Source organism: Rhinolophus sinicus, chromosome 3 (assembly GCF_057876585.1).
Source record: "Rhinolophus sinicus isolate RSI-liver-muscle chromosome 3, RSI-T2T, whole genome shotgun sequence".
Classification (NCBI taxonomy): domain Eukaryota; kingdom Metazoa; phylum Chordata; class Mammalia; order Chiroptera; family Rhinolophidae; genus Rhinolophus; species Rhinolophus sinicus.
Genome location: NC_142503.1, coordinates 167,275,586 through 167,288,080, shown reverse-complemented (window position 1 = coordinate 167,288,080; position 12,495 = coordinate 167,275,586). Strand labels below are relative to the sequence as shown.

Here is a 12,495-nt window from a genome sequence, read left to right as displayed (position 1 = left end):
ACACCTTTGTACATACTATTCTCCCCATCCTAGAATGCCTACCTGCCACTGCCTAGAAGAGCCTCCTAAAATGCCTGTTGAAATTCTGTCACCCCTTCAAGGTTCACATCAAATATGTCCGCTTGATTTTGACCAAGAAAATAAAATTTTGTTTAAATCTCTTTTTAAAGTGCTTTTAATATCCTGCCTCATCCCCAGCTTTTTGGTGTTTTATAGTCTTCTCTGAGTAAAAGAATGCCTATTTTAATACTGATTAATTCAAAATTATTTCTATTATAAATTTACTCATCTTTCTTCAGTACTGTCAAGAGGAAGTGTTTGAATATGCACCTTCAATCTGACACTGTCAAAATTATGAATGCCATGTTTTCACCCACATTATATGCCATAAACATTGTCTTTCAGTTTTCTCTCTTTTATTCAAGTACTTGACAAGTATTTATTGAGAGTTATTATATGGCAGGTACTATTTTAAGCATTGTGGATATAGCAGTGAGCAAAACAGGCAAAGTTCCTGTACTCATGGAGCTTGTATCCTAGTAAGGGAGGTGGGTAAGTGCCAAGAGGAAAAATAAAACAGGGAAAGAGTGATGAGAGTGCTTCAGAGTGGGGAGGGTAGTAGGGTTGCTTTTTCACCTAAATTGGGCAGAAAAGGCATCACTAAGAGCATAATATTTGAACAAAGTTCTGAAAGAAATGAGGAAATGAGCCACGAAGAAATATCCCATACATTCCAGCAAGTGCAAAGGCCCTGAGGTGAGTGTGTGCAAGGAATTGTGAGGAGACCAGAGCAGCTGGAATGCAGTAGGCAAAGGGAAGAGTGGTAGAAGCTATGGTCAGAGAGACAGTTGGGGAACTAGATTATTTAGAGTCTTGTGGGCCATTGTAAGAATTAGCATTTACTCTGAAAGAGATGAGAAGCCAAGGGAGGGTTTTGAGAGGAAGAGTGATTTGATGTGACATATTTTTAAAGGAGTGGGCTGCTGTGTGGAGAACAGACTGATAGTAGTGAAAGGGTAAGCACAGGGTGACGTTTTAGGAGGCTTTTTTATTTTTGTCAGTAATGCAGGTTAGAGATGATAGTGTCTTAAACCAGGTTGGTAGTGATGCAGGTGGTAAGAAATGGTCAGACTTTGGACGTATTCTAAAGATAGAGTCAATAGAATTTGCCGATGGATTGGATGTGGAGTAGGAAGGAATAAAAGGAGTCAAAAATGACTCTAAGGATTTTGGCTTAAGTTACTAGAAGAATAGAGGTGCCATTTAGAGAGGTAGAGAAGGCGGCAGGAGAAGGTTTAGTGGAGGCGAAATCAATTTGAGATAGGATAGGAGACATCTGTAGTTTGGGGGACCTGTTAGGGAAAGTAGAGATACCAATTTAGGAGTAATGAGTAGATAAAAGGTATTTAAAGTCATAAGACATAAAGAGATTATTTCGAGAATAAAAGCAGATAGAAATGAGAAAAGATCCCAGGATTGACCTGGAGGAGTCCATTTTTTAGATGTTAGGAGAAGATGAAAACCAAAAAACTGAAGAGGTATAGCCAAGGAAGATCGGAAGAAAACTAGAAAGTGCTATCCTAAAGCCAAGTAGTTATTTGTTTGATTTTAATAGTGTCAGGTCATTAGGGCCAATTTAGTAGGCTGACTCTCAAATTTCCAGGAGTATTGTGTAATCCAAAAAATTAAATTATTTCTTAAAAGGGGGCTCTTTAGTTCATTTTTTTTTTGCAATAACATGGTTCATGATCCAGGTTAATAAATAAAAATGAATTATTCCACTTTAACATACCTTGAAAGAACATATCTGATTACCGGAAAGGTTTAACCTTTCCAGTTGTTCATTGGGATCAAGACATCGACCTTTAATTTAAAAAAACAAGACAAAAGAAAAATTAAATTTCTTGTTCTACCTCCTGTTCATATTCCCTCATATTTCTGAGTTGTGTATGGCCATCATTTCTTGCATGTAAATAAGACTAATAATAACACTATAATTAGTAACCACTGATTAATGAGTGATATATTCACATCATATAATCACATCCTATAAAGATTTAGAAATGCTTTGCAAAGATATCATACAAAAAGTATAAAAGAAAGACATGTACTTTTTATATTGATAAAATATTATTGTAGCATTAGCTCACATTCCAAATGAAACAACACGTACCAATGATGCTTATTAGATTTCCAGCAAGGTTGAGATCATTTAAATTCTTCAAAGTTTGCAAGCCCTAAAAATTTAGACAATATATAACTTAGGAGAAATCATTAATATCTATATTTATAAACCATTTGATCAATCTTGTTAGTACACTAGGTATTCTGAGCATTGAGCACACAAATAAGTGAGTGCCTCTATGAAGCCATCTTTGTTTCTCCAAAAACTGGAGAGAATTATTGGAGGAGGGAGTAGGGAGGGGAGTGGAGAGGAAAAAAGGAAGAGGAACAGGAAAACAAACACATTACACAAGTGTGTTTATAATCTTAGGCAAGTTATATATAAAACTTCTCTAAACCTCATTTTTAAAAAATCTCCAAAGAAGAAATAACACCTTACCTCTCAGATTTTGTGTGAGGAGTACAGAAAACGATGTATATGAAGTTCTCCATGTTAGGTCTTCTTAACAACAATAATTCAACTAATCATGACTATTTTGGCCCATAAGCATAATATGATCATGGATATCATGGTTTAAACACCACAAGTAGTAATTAACTTCACATATAAATCAATGAAATTATCTTACCTCAATATTTTTAATTGCATTGTGGTTCAGCCAAAGAACCTCCAATTTCAATAATTTCTCTAGATTTTCTATTTTGGAAATTTTATTATAATATAAATACAGTTTTTCTAAATTTTTACATTCTTGAAGACCTCCAATTTTCTGTTAAAAAAAAAAAAAGAGCAGACTGAATAGTGTTAGCTTATGTTTTGTCATTAATCCTTTTAATGAAGTAGATTTTAAATACATTTTTGTTTAAAAATCATAGAGTATTACAAAATTAATACCCAGCAAAGTGAACTATTTTTAAAAGAAAAAACGTATAATCTCTCTACCTAAATACAGCTATTTTCAATTTTCATGTTCTCTTTAAATTTTAATTACTTTTATACCTATTTTTTTAGTCATAATACCTATACAATTTTGTGAGTTTTTATAACTTAAGACCATCTAAGATGTTTCAATAACATTCAAATTGTAATATTTAATAAATACAAAATATTTCATGGCATTTATAATCATTTTTTTGAAAAACAACCCTACAGGTATATATTTATATTTCAAATTTTAGCTATTATAAATAAATGCAACAGATAACTTAATGCATACCGTTGTTTTCTGCTTGTGAATTACTTATTTAGGATAAAATTTTAGAATAGGGATTTCTGAATTAAATGATATATACTTCTTTGGCTCTTAATACATTTCACAATATTGTTTTTCAATATAAATGTCACAATTTCACACAACCAATAGTGTCTAAGTGAACCAATTTCATTACTAAGCAATACTGGGTATTATTTGATCTGATTTGATTACTAAAAAGTAGTATATGTCTATGTTTTAATTTTTTAATTCTATTTTTTCCTTTGTATACATCTATTTCTTTTGCCCATTCATCTGTGTTTTTTTTTTTGGGGGGGGGTTTGTTGTTGTTGTTATTGAATGGATAAAAGGTTTTATTGCAATGCATCATATACAGCCTCTTTACCCTCTCCCCATTTATCTGTTTTGATCCATGTCTCAAGCATATATTTCAATGAATTATGTTTCCAAATACAAAGAATTCAGCATAAAATATTTCACGTAAACTTGTATGTTTAGACTTACCTCTAGACAGCATTCGGCAATCCAAAGCTCTTTGAGTTGTAAACAAATCTCTAATCCTGAAATTTCTTTTATATCTTGAGCAACAATTGTGAGACTTGTTAAACTAGGAAATAATGATAATCCGACTATACGAGGATACCCTGAGAAAAACATCTCCAGTTTTGAAGTATCTGATCCTTCTTGTCCAACCACCTCATAAGATAGACCATTGCATAAACACTGTTTTCAAAAAAGAAATTAGGTTATTACCTACTTAAAATAATAAAAAAAAATTTTAAATGAAAAAAATGGCTAAAACAAAAATCAAAAATTTTTTTTGCCATTAGAAATTATAAACAGTCAATTGCACTGATGCATTTTTCACTCTCACAAAAATGAAAGTTGTTGTATATATATGATTTTTTCCTCTGCTTTCAAAGGTCATGCAGTAGAAGAAATCTCTAGGTAAGCTCCAGAAAGGAATGTAAAATGTTCCATTTAATATTTTTTCAAATGCGGTAGAAAAGAAATTTGGCTTTGACTCACCAGTTCTTTAATTATTTCTTCTTGATCTGGGTTTTCACGTTCAATCATCTTCCATTAAAAATAAGGGTCATAATAATATTATCTATTAGGGAAAATAAAAAATTGAAATAAATACTAGGGTTATATCATTCCACATCGAAAGCAATCTTAAAGCTACGTTGGTGGACCTGTCCACCTGTGGCTTGAAATCTTCACATAGTACATTACCAAGTATCTGGCCCCCAAAACAGTCTATTCCATTTCTGAAGTTTTCTGTTAGAAAGTTATTTTTTATTCTGAATTTAATTCTGTCTCTCCATAACTCCTGCCCACTTGTCATTCTACCTTCTGGGTTCAAATAAAACAAGTATAATTTTCTTCCACATGATGAGCCTTTACCACTTGAATAGCTATCTCTCATCTACATCCTTACCTCGTCCCTAGTTCATGTCTTTTAGTTCTCTAAGTGTACTTAGACAGAAAAAAAGGGGCTTAGAAACATACCTGGCATGGTAATAAACTTTATTCAAATGAATTAGCCAACTTCTTCACTTTAGATGATATGAACTGATTAATACATAAATAGCTTCAATAAAATTTAAGTCAGTTTTTCATAATTTTTAATATTTTCATTACATTATTTGCAGACATGTAATTTTTAAAAAATATAGGAATCCTGGTTTTAATATTATGACATGACATAGCAAGATGTAGAAATGGTGTATATTGTGAGTCCACTTTTTACAATAACTCCCCCACAGATTGTGTGTGTGTGTGTATGATTATGCAAGGAGAAAATATGGAAAGATACATACTAAGTTGTTAATATGAGTTAACCTGAGATGCAGGTGACAGCTGATGTGGTTATAATAGGCATGACAAGTTGGACGGGCCTAGATCAAGGCAAAAAGGAAAAAGAAAAAACCTGCGCTTTTTAAAAAGCATGTTTAGTGATGTATATAATATGAATATATAACCATTTATTTATTCATTGTATTATTGGTTGACATTTGGACTGTTTCCAGATTGGAGCTAATTTGTGCTTCTCTGAATATTTTTATTATACTGGACATAGGTACACATTTCTACTGGGTTTTTACCTAGGAGTGGAATGAGAAAGAAACTATTGTTTCATCCAACATAGATGATTCTCACAAACACAATGCTGAGCAAAGGAAGCCATGCACTAAGAACATACTGCGTGACTCCATTCATATAACATTTGAAAACAACTAATCTGTGGTATTAGGAGTCAGGATAGCAGTTACCTTCCAGGGGTGAATGACTAGGAGGAAATAAAAGAGGGGCTCTGGAGTGCTGATGAAGACATATTTTTTTATTTGGCTGCTGATTAAAGGGATATGTTCACTTTGAGAAAATAAAATTAGATTGCTAAGATTTGTGTGATATAAATATATATTTATCTATTATCTATTATATATGTGTGATATAATATATATACATATCTATATCTATAATATATATAGTATATATTATACTTAAATGAAATTTCATTTAAATGTTTATTTAAAAAGTACTTGTAGGCTCACTTTTATTCCTTTATGCAAAGTAATGTGGGAAATGGGCCATGAAGTCACATGGGGCAAGAATATTCCAACAAGTGCCAAGGCCCTAAGGTGAGTGTGTGCTGGGTATAATCAAGGAGCAATGAGGGGACCAGAGTGGCTGGAAAGGAGTAAACAAAGGGGACAGTGGTAGAAGCTGCAGGTATACATATAAATATAAATTAAAATTATAAGGCAAAAAGATGGTGACTTGTGTCCACGCATTTACCTAAAATTCTTTCCCCAAATCCTACTTGAATAACTACGGAAATGTGAAAATAAGAAAGAAATGTATAGTAGTGTTAGAAAAAGAGCATTAATTGCCAGAAATGTTTCAAAAGGTCTTTTGAAGGAAAATGAAGCAGACAGCATCAGACTAAGAGGAAAGCCCATCAGTACAAACCAGCCCCCAAAATTCAAGGTACTAGAGAAATAAGTTTTACAAAACTATGTTGAAAAATCCCCAAACTCAGAACAACAGTGATTGAGAAGAGGATGGCTGTGGACCGTCAAAAGGGACCAAATCAAAGGATTTTGAGATCTATATCAGAGTATTGCACCCGGTCTGTATTTGTATTCAGGCTTTGTAAACTGGGGACATTGTTCCACCATGCTGATTCGAGGAGGGAAGGGAACCCAATTAGCATCACAAAGAAAAATATGGCCAGATAATTATCCTACTACACTGGATTCTCTGTTCATTCACTCATTCACTCATTAATAGATGTATTGAGGGACTAATATCTACCAGTCAGAGGATTATGGGGGGGAGGAAAGAGAAGACTTCTCTGATAAGGTGGCATCTGGGCAAAAAGGTGAAGGAAATGAGAGTGTGTAAGCTATGAGGAAATCTGGGGAAAATACATCCAGGCAGAGGGAAGAGCAAATGCAAAATAATGGGGTGCGAGTATACATGGCATGTTTGCAGAATAGCAAGGAAAATCATCTGGCTGGAGCATAGCAAGGAAAACGGGGACTGGTAGGATATGAGGTCAGAGAGGTATTGCGGGGCCAGATCATGTGCCCTCTTGTGATCTGTAGGCTCTTGTGAGGATTTTGGATTTTATTATGAGTAAGATGGAAAGGTATATGGGGATTCTGAGTGGAAGAGTAACACCGGCTCACTTAGGTTTAGGAAAGGATCACTCTAGCAACTCTGAAAACAGACTTGTAGGTGTCAAGGGCAAAAGCAAGGAGACTAGTTAAGGGACAGTTGTAACAAAATAAGTGAGAGAGAATCGTGGCTGAGTAGTCGGGATGGTGATTAGTTAGGTGATGGATCTATCCTGAAAGTAATATGGATCATTCCTTCCCTGCTTCCCCTGCAACTGTCTCATAGCCCCGTTCTTGGACAGCCCCCAGATATTACAGCATAAGCTGTAGGAGTGGCCAGGCAAGGGAGCACTTACCAAGAAACAACCTGAAAGAAGCCCCTGCATCAATGTCTGTGAACACTAAAGAAAACCCTGCCTGCCCACCACCACATAAGGGCTAAAGCCTGCCCTCAATGCCCGCTCTCCCTCAGTCACCATATGGTGATCCAATGTATCTAGTCTATGTCCAAGATATCTATTCCAGAAGAAATTAGCTGTTCCCTTTGTTAGTCACTAAATTATCACATAATTATCATATACTTGAGTCTAATTTTGGATTTTCTAATCTGTGCTCTCCCTTAGCACTGCCTATTCCTGTAGTATTATCCTGTTTTAATTACTGTGGTTTATACTGTGAATTCCAACCTCATATTCTTTTTTTGGAAAATTTCTGGCTACTCTTTCATATTCATTTTTCCAAGTAAGATTTATTGTTATTTTGTATTAGATTTTTTTAAAAACTCACATGTGGTTTTGAGATTCCATTGTAAAGATTAATTTAGGAAGAACTTCCATCTTGGCAGTGCTGATCTTCTTCGAGAACAAGGCATAGCTCCCCATGCATTAATATTTAAGAAGACTACTTTTTCTTGATAAATATCCATATTTAGGATACCAACCTTACCTCTCACTTCACCATGTTTTCCCTTCATCAATGCCCTCATTTAGGAAAAGTCTTGTTCTAATTCAATAGTTAATTAGCAAAACAAAATTAAAAAACTCCAAATTTTATAATTTGCACAAATCTAAATTATGAGAAGCCTGGATCTTCCTGGTACTTTTAAGCCTTGTATGCTTATAAGCCTTGTATGCTTATAAGGAAACCACCAGGAGCTTCTATAGATTTCATCCTTCAAATCTCAAATCTTGCGTTGGTTTAGTCACCCCTCCTCTCTGCTCTAGAGTGCTGCTGGAAGATTTCACATAACCAGCATGGGGTTGAAGTCTCTACAAACGCATGGCCTCTAACTTCAGCTGGATCTTCAACAGACATTTTATATTTTCTTCTTCAACTTCCTCTCCTAGGGAGAGTAGGACTAGAGCTATAGCTCTGGGACTCATGACACAGGGACTGTTCTAAACTTCCACCACTCTTCTTTCTTTCTCAGCAAATAATCTTGTCCCTATTTTCAAAGAGAACTGTGATGCCGTCATATATGCACTTCTTAAATTCTCTTTGCTCCTAAAAATGTATTTCTTTCTCTTTCTGTCTTAGTAAAAGCATTCTTTCTCTTGTCCAAAATGAATCTCCCTTCCTGTGTACTGATCCCATCCTCTTAAGTCTCTTTTAGAACATTGACCTGTCAAATTTTACTCCTCTCACTTGTTCCAATATTTTCTTCTCTAGGGTCTCTTTTCTCTCCATATATGAATGTTAGGTTGTTCCTATATTTAAAAAAATTTTTTTTTAAATCTTCCTGTCCTGTACTCTATGAATAGCTTGTTTTACAGAGAAACTTCTAGTAAGTCATTAGCAATACTTCATTACCTCCCTTCAGTTCTCAACTCACTGCAATCTAACTGGGGACACCTCAGGCCACTGCAATTTCTTTTACCAAGGTCAACAGTAATCTTCTAATTGCCAAAGACCCTGGACATGTTTCAGCTCTCAACTTGACCTTGACATGGCATTTGACAATGCCGATGACTCTCTTCTTTAAGTTTTCCTCTTTGGTTTGACTTTTTCTCCTTGGCTTCGCTCTACTTGTTATTTCAAACCTACTTTTCTGATCAATTGTTTCATTCTTGGAGAAAAATTACTAACCTTTATCTTCCTCTTTCCTGTACAACAAATCCAACTACCCACATGGAAAACTCCATCTGAATATGTCACAGGCATCTCAAAATTCAGTATGTTCAAAACAGAACTTATTATATTTTCCAGGCAGCCTGCTTCTCCTAATGTATGCCTTATCTTGGTAAATGACAACATCTTTCTAATCATCCAAGTCAGAAACCTGGACTTACCCTCAACCACTCTTACTCTTTCCCCCCATGTTCACTCACTCGTTAAATCTTTCTGCATATGCCTCTTAAATGCCAATCACACTTTTTCCTCCTCTCCCTTCCAGTTGCCTCTGCCTTGGTTTCAGGCCTTAATCATTTCACCTTAACTGGATGCCCTCCCTATTATCCTACTTCCCTCCAATCCATCTTCTACACTACTGTGACAGTCAGTTTCCTGAAAGGTAAATCTATCTGCTCACGCTATTCTCCCAGGAAGGTATTCATGGTCTCTGTGCTCTGACTCCTACCTACCCCACAAGCTCATCAATCACAAACTCCCCAGAGCACCCCGGGCTCTGGTCATAACTATGAGGTGTGATCAAAACATTTTTCTAAAAAAATTTATTATAGTTAAAGACACATTGCCATTAATCCCCCTCAAAATATTTCCCCTCACTTGGAACACACTTATGCCGTTGTTCTTGCCACTTTCTGAAGCAGTTCTGGAAGTCCTCTTTTGTGAGTGTCTTTAGTTGTGCTGTAGTGGCTGCCTCGATGTCCTGAATCATTCTGACTTTGGGGAAAAGCCGGAAGTCGCATGGTGCCAGATCTGGTGAATAAGGTAGATGAGGACACGCCATAATGTTTTTATTTGAAAGATATTGCCATATACCAGAAGCGATGTGTGACACGGAGCGTTGTCATGATGGGGGATGATTTGTGGCACAGTTGAAAACATACCTTCTCTCAACCGTAGCTCACACCGAACTGACTGCACCAAACAAGTTGAAAGTTGTCACACTGTCTTACTAAGGTTCGATGTGCCAATTCCTGTATTGAGGATCCCTGCCTTCCCGTTGGATGGCATTCGGCAGCAGCATTCCCCATATCTTTTGATCACAACTGAAAGGCGAGGTGTCACACATCGCTTCTGGTATGGCAATTTCTGTCAAATAAGAACATTACGGTGTGTCCATAATCCACCTTATTCACCGGATCTGGCACTGTGTGACTTCTGGCTTTTCCCCAAAGTGAAAATGATTCAGGACATCAACGCAGCCACGACAGAGCAACTAAAGACACTCACAAAAGAGGACTTCCAGAACTGCTTCAGACAGTGGCAAGAATGATGGGATAAGTGTGTTTGATGCAAGGGGGAGTACTTAAGGGGGATAAATGGCAATGTGTCTTTTACTATAATAAATTTTTGTTTTATTTAAATATTCACTGTATTGTTTGATCACACCTTATATAGTTCTCCGAACATGCTGGAATATTTCTGTACTTTGGCATATGCTGTTTCCCCACCCAAAATGTCTTTTTCCCTTGAGTTTATGGTATCCTCCATACATCCTTAAAGATTTACATTAAGGGTGTGAAGACTTTAATTCTCTCTTGTAGTATTATAATCCTTCTTTTCCTCGACTCCTGTTAAGGTCTGCAAATGCTCTCTGTATAGCACCTGTCCCAATGTATTGTGATGCTTGCAGGTCTTTCCTCCCTATCAGGTTACATGTTCATCGAAGGCGGTGATGACGAACATATCACAGTGCTTGGCACATGCTTGGTGTTTGATAAAATTTGTTGAAATGGTTTGAATTAATTGTCATATCACAATGTCCTTTATAGTATAACTTAAAGAAGTACTAGCTATACATGTCCAATCAGAGTATTATGATAATGGGAGTGTAAGAGACCGCGTTTCTGTCTACCATGAGAGCTGGGAAGGGTATCACTCTGAGAAAATCAAATTTCTTTTCTACAAGCTAGAAACCTCTGTTTCCTCCCTTGGGTATAAAGGGATCAGACTCCATCCCTTATCACGGAGGGGGTGAATGCCCTTCCCCGCTCAGGTGAGCAGTATCAAGTTTGGCCAAGGAGCACCTTAACCTGTGCACTAAAGACCACCTTCCTTTTCCTCCAACTCTTAAACTTTGCGAGGTTCACTGACAGCCTCAGATAAAGCCATTATCTCCATTGCACCTCACTTTGCTTCTCTCCTGTCTTCCTCCTGGTGCGGCCGGAGACAGACAGAGGGGAGCAAAGACTATCTAGGGCCTGGCTACACATAGTGTACACCCGAAGGCCACCAGGTGACAGACACTCACCTTATCCCAGAGACAGGATGGATTCCGGGACAATCCCAGAGAGAAAGCTGAGTTCACTCCGACCTCTCAATCCTTGGCTTGCAACAGCAGGCACGATACCCTCTCTAGCCCGGGACCTGAAGTGTACACACTACCCGCTGCGGTTGCCTAGGAAACCCGCTCAGCCTGCGGCGACCTAGGGGGGTGGGGATGAAAGGGGCGGGGAAAGAAGCGGCCGAGCCCTTTCTGGATCACGTGGCGTCAACCTCCAACCAATCAGCAGAGGTAGGGGTCCGCCCGGAAGACCCCGCCGAAGCTCTTTGGAAATCGTGTGGCGCTTTCCGCCCGCGGGTCATTCAGTGCATGCGCGCAACGTTTCACCTGCTTTCGCCCGACCAGAGGACCTGACGGGAAGCAACGAGCTGTGGGCATGGTGGCGGGGAGCTAGTCGTTGCCTCCTCCAGTCCCGGCTCTCTCCTATTGTAAATCTTCACCTTCGGGGCCTGGAAGCGCAGCGCTTTACTGGACTTGAACCCTCGCTAGGCGTGGTGCTGTGATGTCACAAGGCGGCCGGGCGACCGTGACGGGCCCTGATCGGGGCGTGGCTTCCCTCTGGCGGCCGGCCGCTAGCGCCGTCCCGGAATGCTGCTGACCGCCGCCCGAAGCCGCGAGCGCCGAGCGAGCCTACTCCAAGGACCAGCAGGCAAACGCACGCCCGGTACCCTTCTGAGAAAAGATGTGTCCCCTCCATGGGTCTTTTTGTTCTCGGACAGGCTTTTGGGGGCCGTTTAAGTATTCTAAAATGTTCAGGAGGAAAAAAAAAAATAAAGTCGAATTTAAAAAGGGAAAAGGAGGAACTTTGAAAAGAGTGGGCAGAAGGGCTGAGAAATGAGTGAACTTAGTAAAAGGCAAATCAAAGGGACTGCAGTACTCATTTCATTCTCTAGATCTTCGCTGTCCAGTATGGTAGCCACTAGACACGTGTGGCTGTTGGACATTGGAAATGTGGCTTGTCCGAATTGAGATGTGCTGCAAAATACACATAGTATTTTGAAGACTTAATATGAAAGAAAATATTTTTGTATTGATTACATGTTGAAATGATAATATTTTTGATATATTGGGTTCAATCAAAGTGGATTAAAATTATTGTTTCTTTTCACTTTTTAAAAACGTT

General features: G+C 37.8%; 1 protein-coding gene across 2 annotated transcripts in view; it reads right to left on the bottom strand.

Annotated features, from left to right (window-relative positions):
- Positions 1–11,731, bottom strand: part of LRRC9 (leucine rich repeat containing 9) — a 99,488-nt gene extending 87,757 nt beyond the window's left edge. For both annotated transcript variants that reach the window (XR_012494668.2, XM_074327409.2), the window contains exons 1-6: positions 11,340–11,731; positions 4,368–4,449; positions 3,843–4,061; positions 2,754–2,894; positions 2,174–2,237; positions 1,793–1,863 (exon numbers count right to left, since the gene is read on the bottom strand). Coding sequence is in view for 1 of the 2 variants with exons in the window: in XM_074327409.2 (XP_074183510.2) it covers positions 1,793–1,863; positions 2,174–2,237; positions 2,754–2,894; positions 3,843–4,061; positions 4,368–4,415 (543 nt within the window). In the remaining variant the exon portion in view is untranslated. The remainder of the gene's footprint in view (positions 1–1,792; positions 1,864–2,173; positions 2,238–2,753; positions 2,895–3,842; positions 4,062–4,367; positions 4,450–11,339) is intronic.
- Positions 11,732–12,495: the final 764 nt, after the last annotated feature.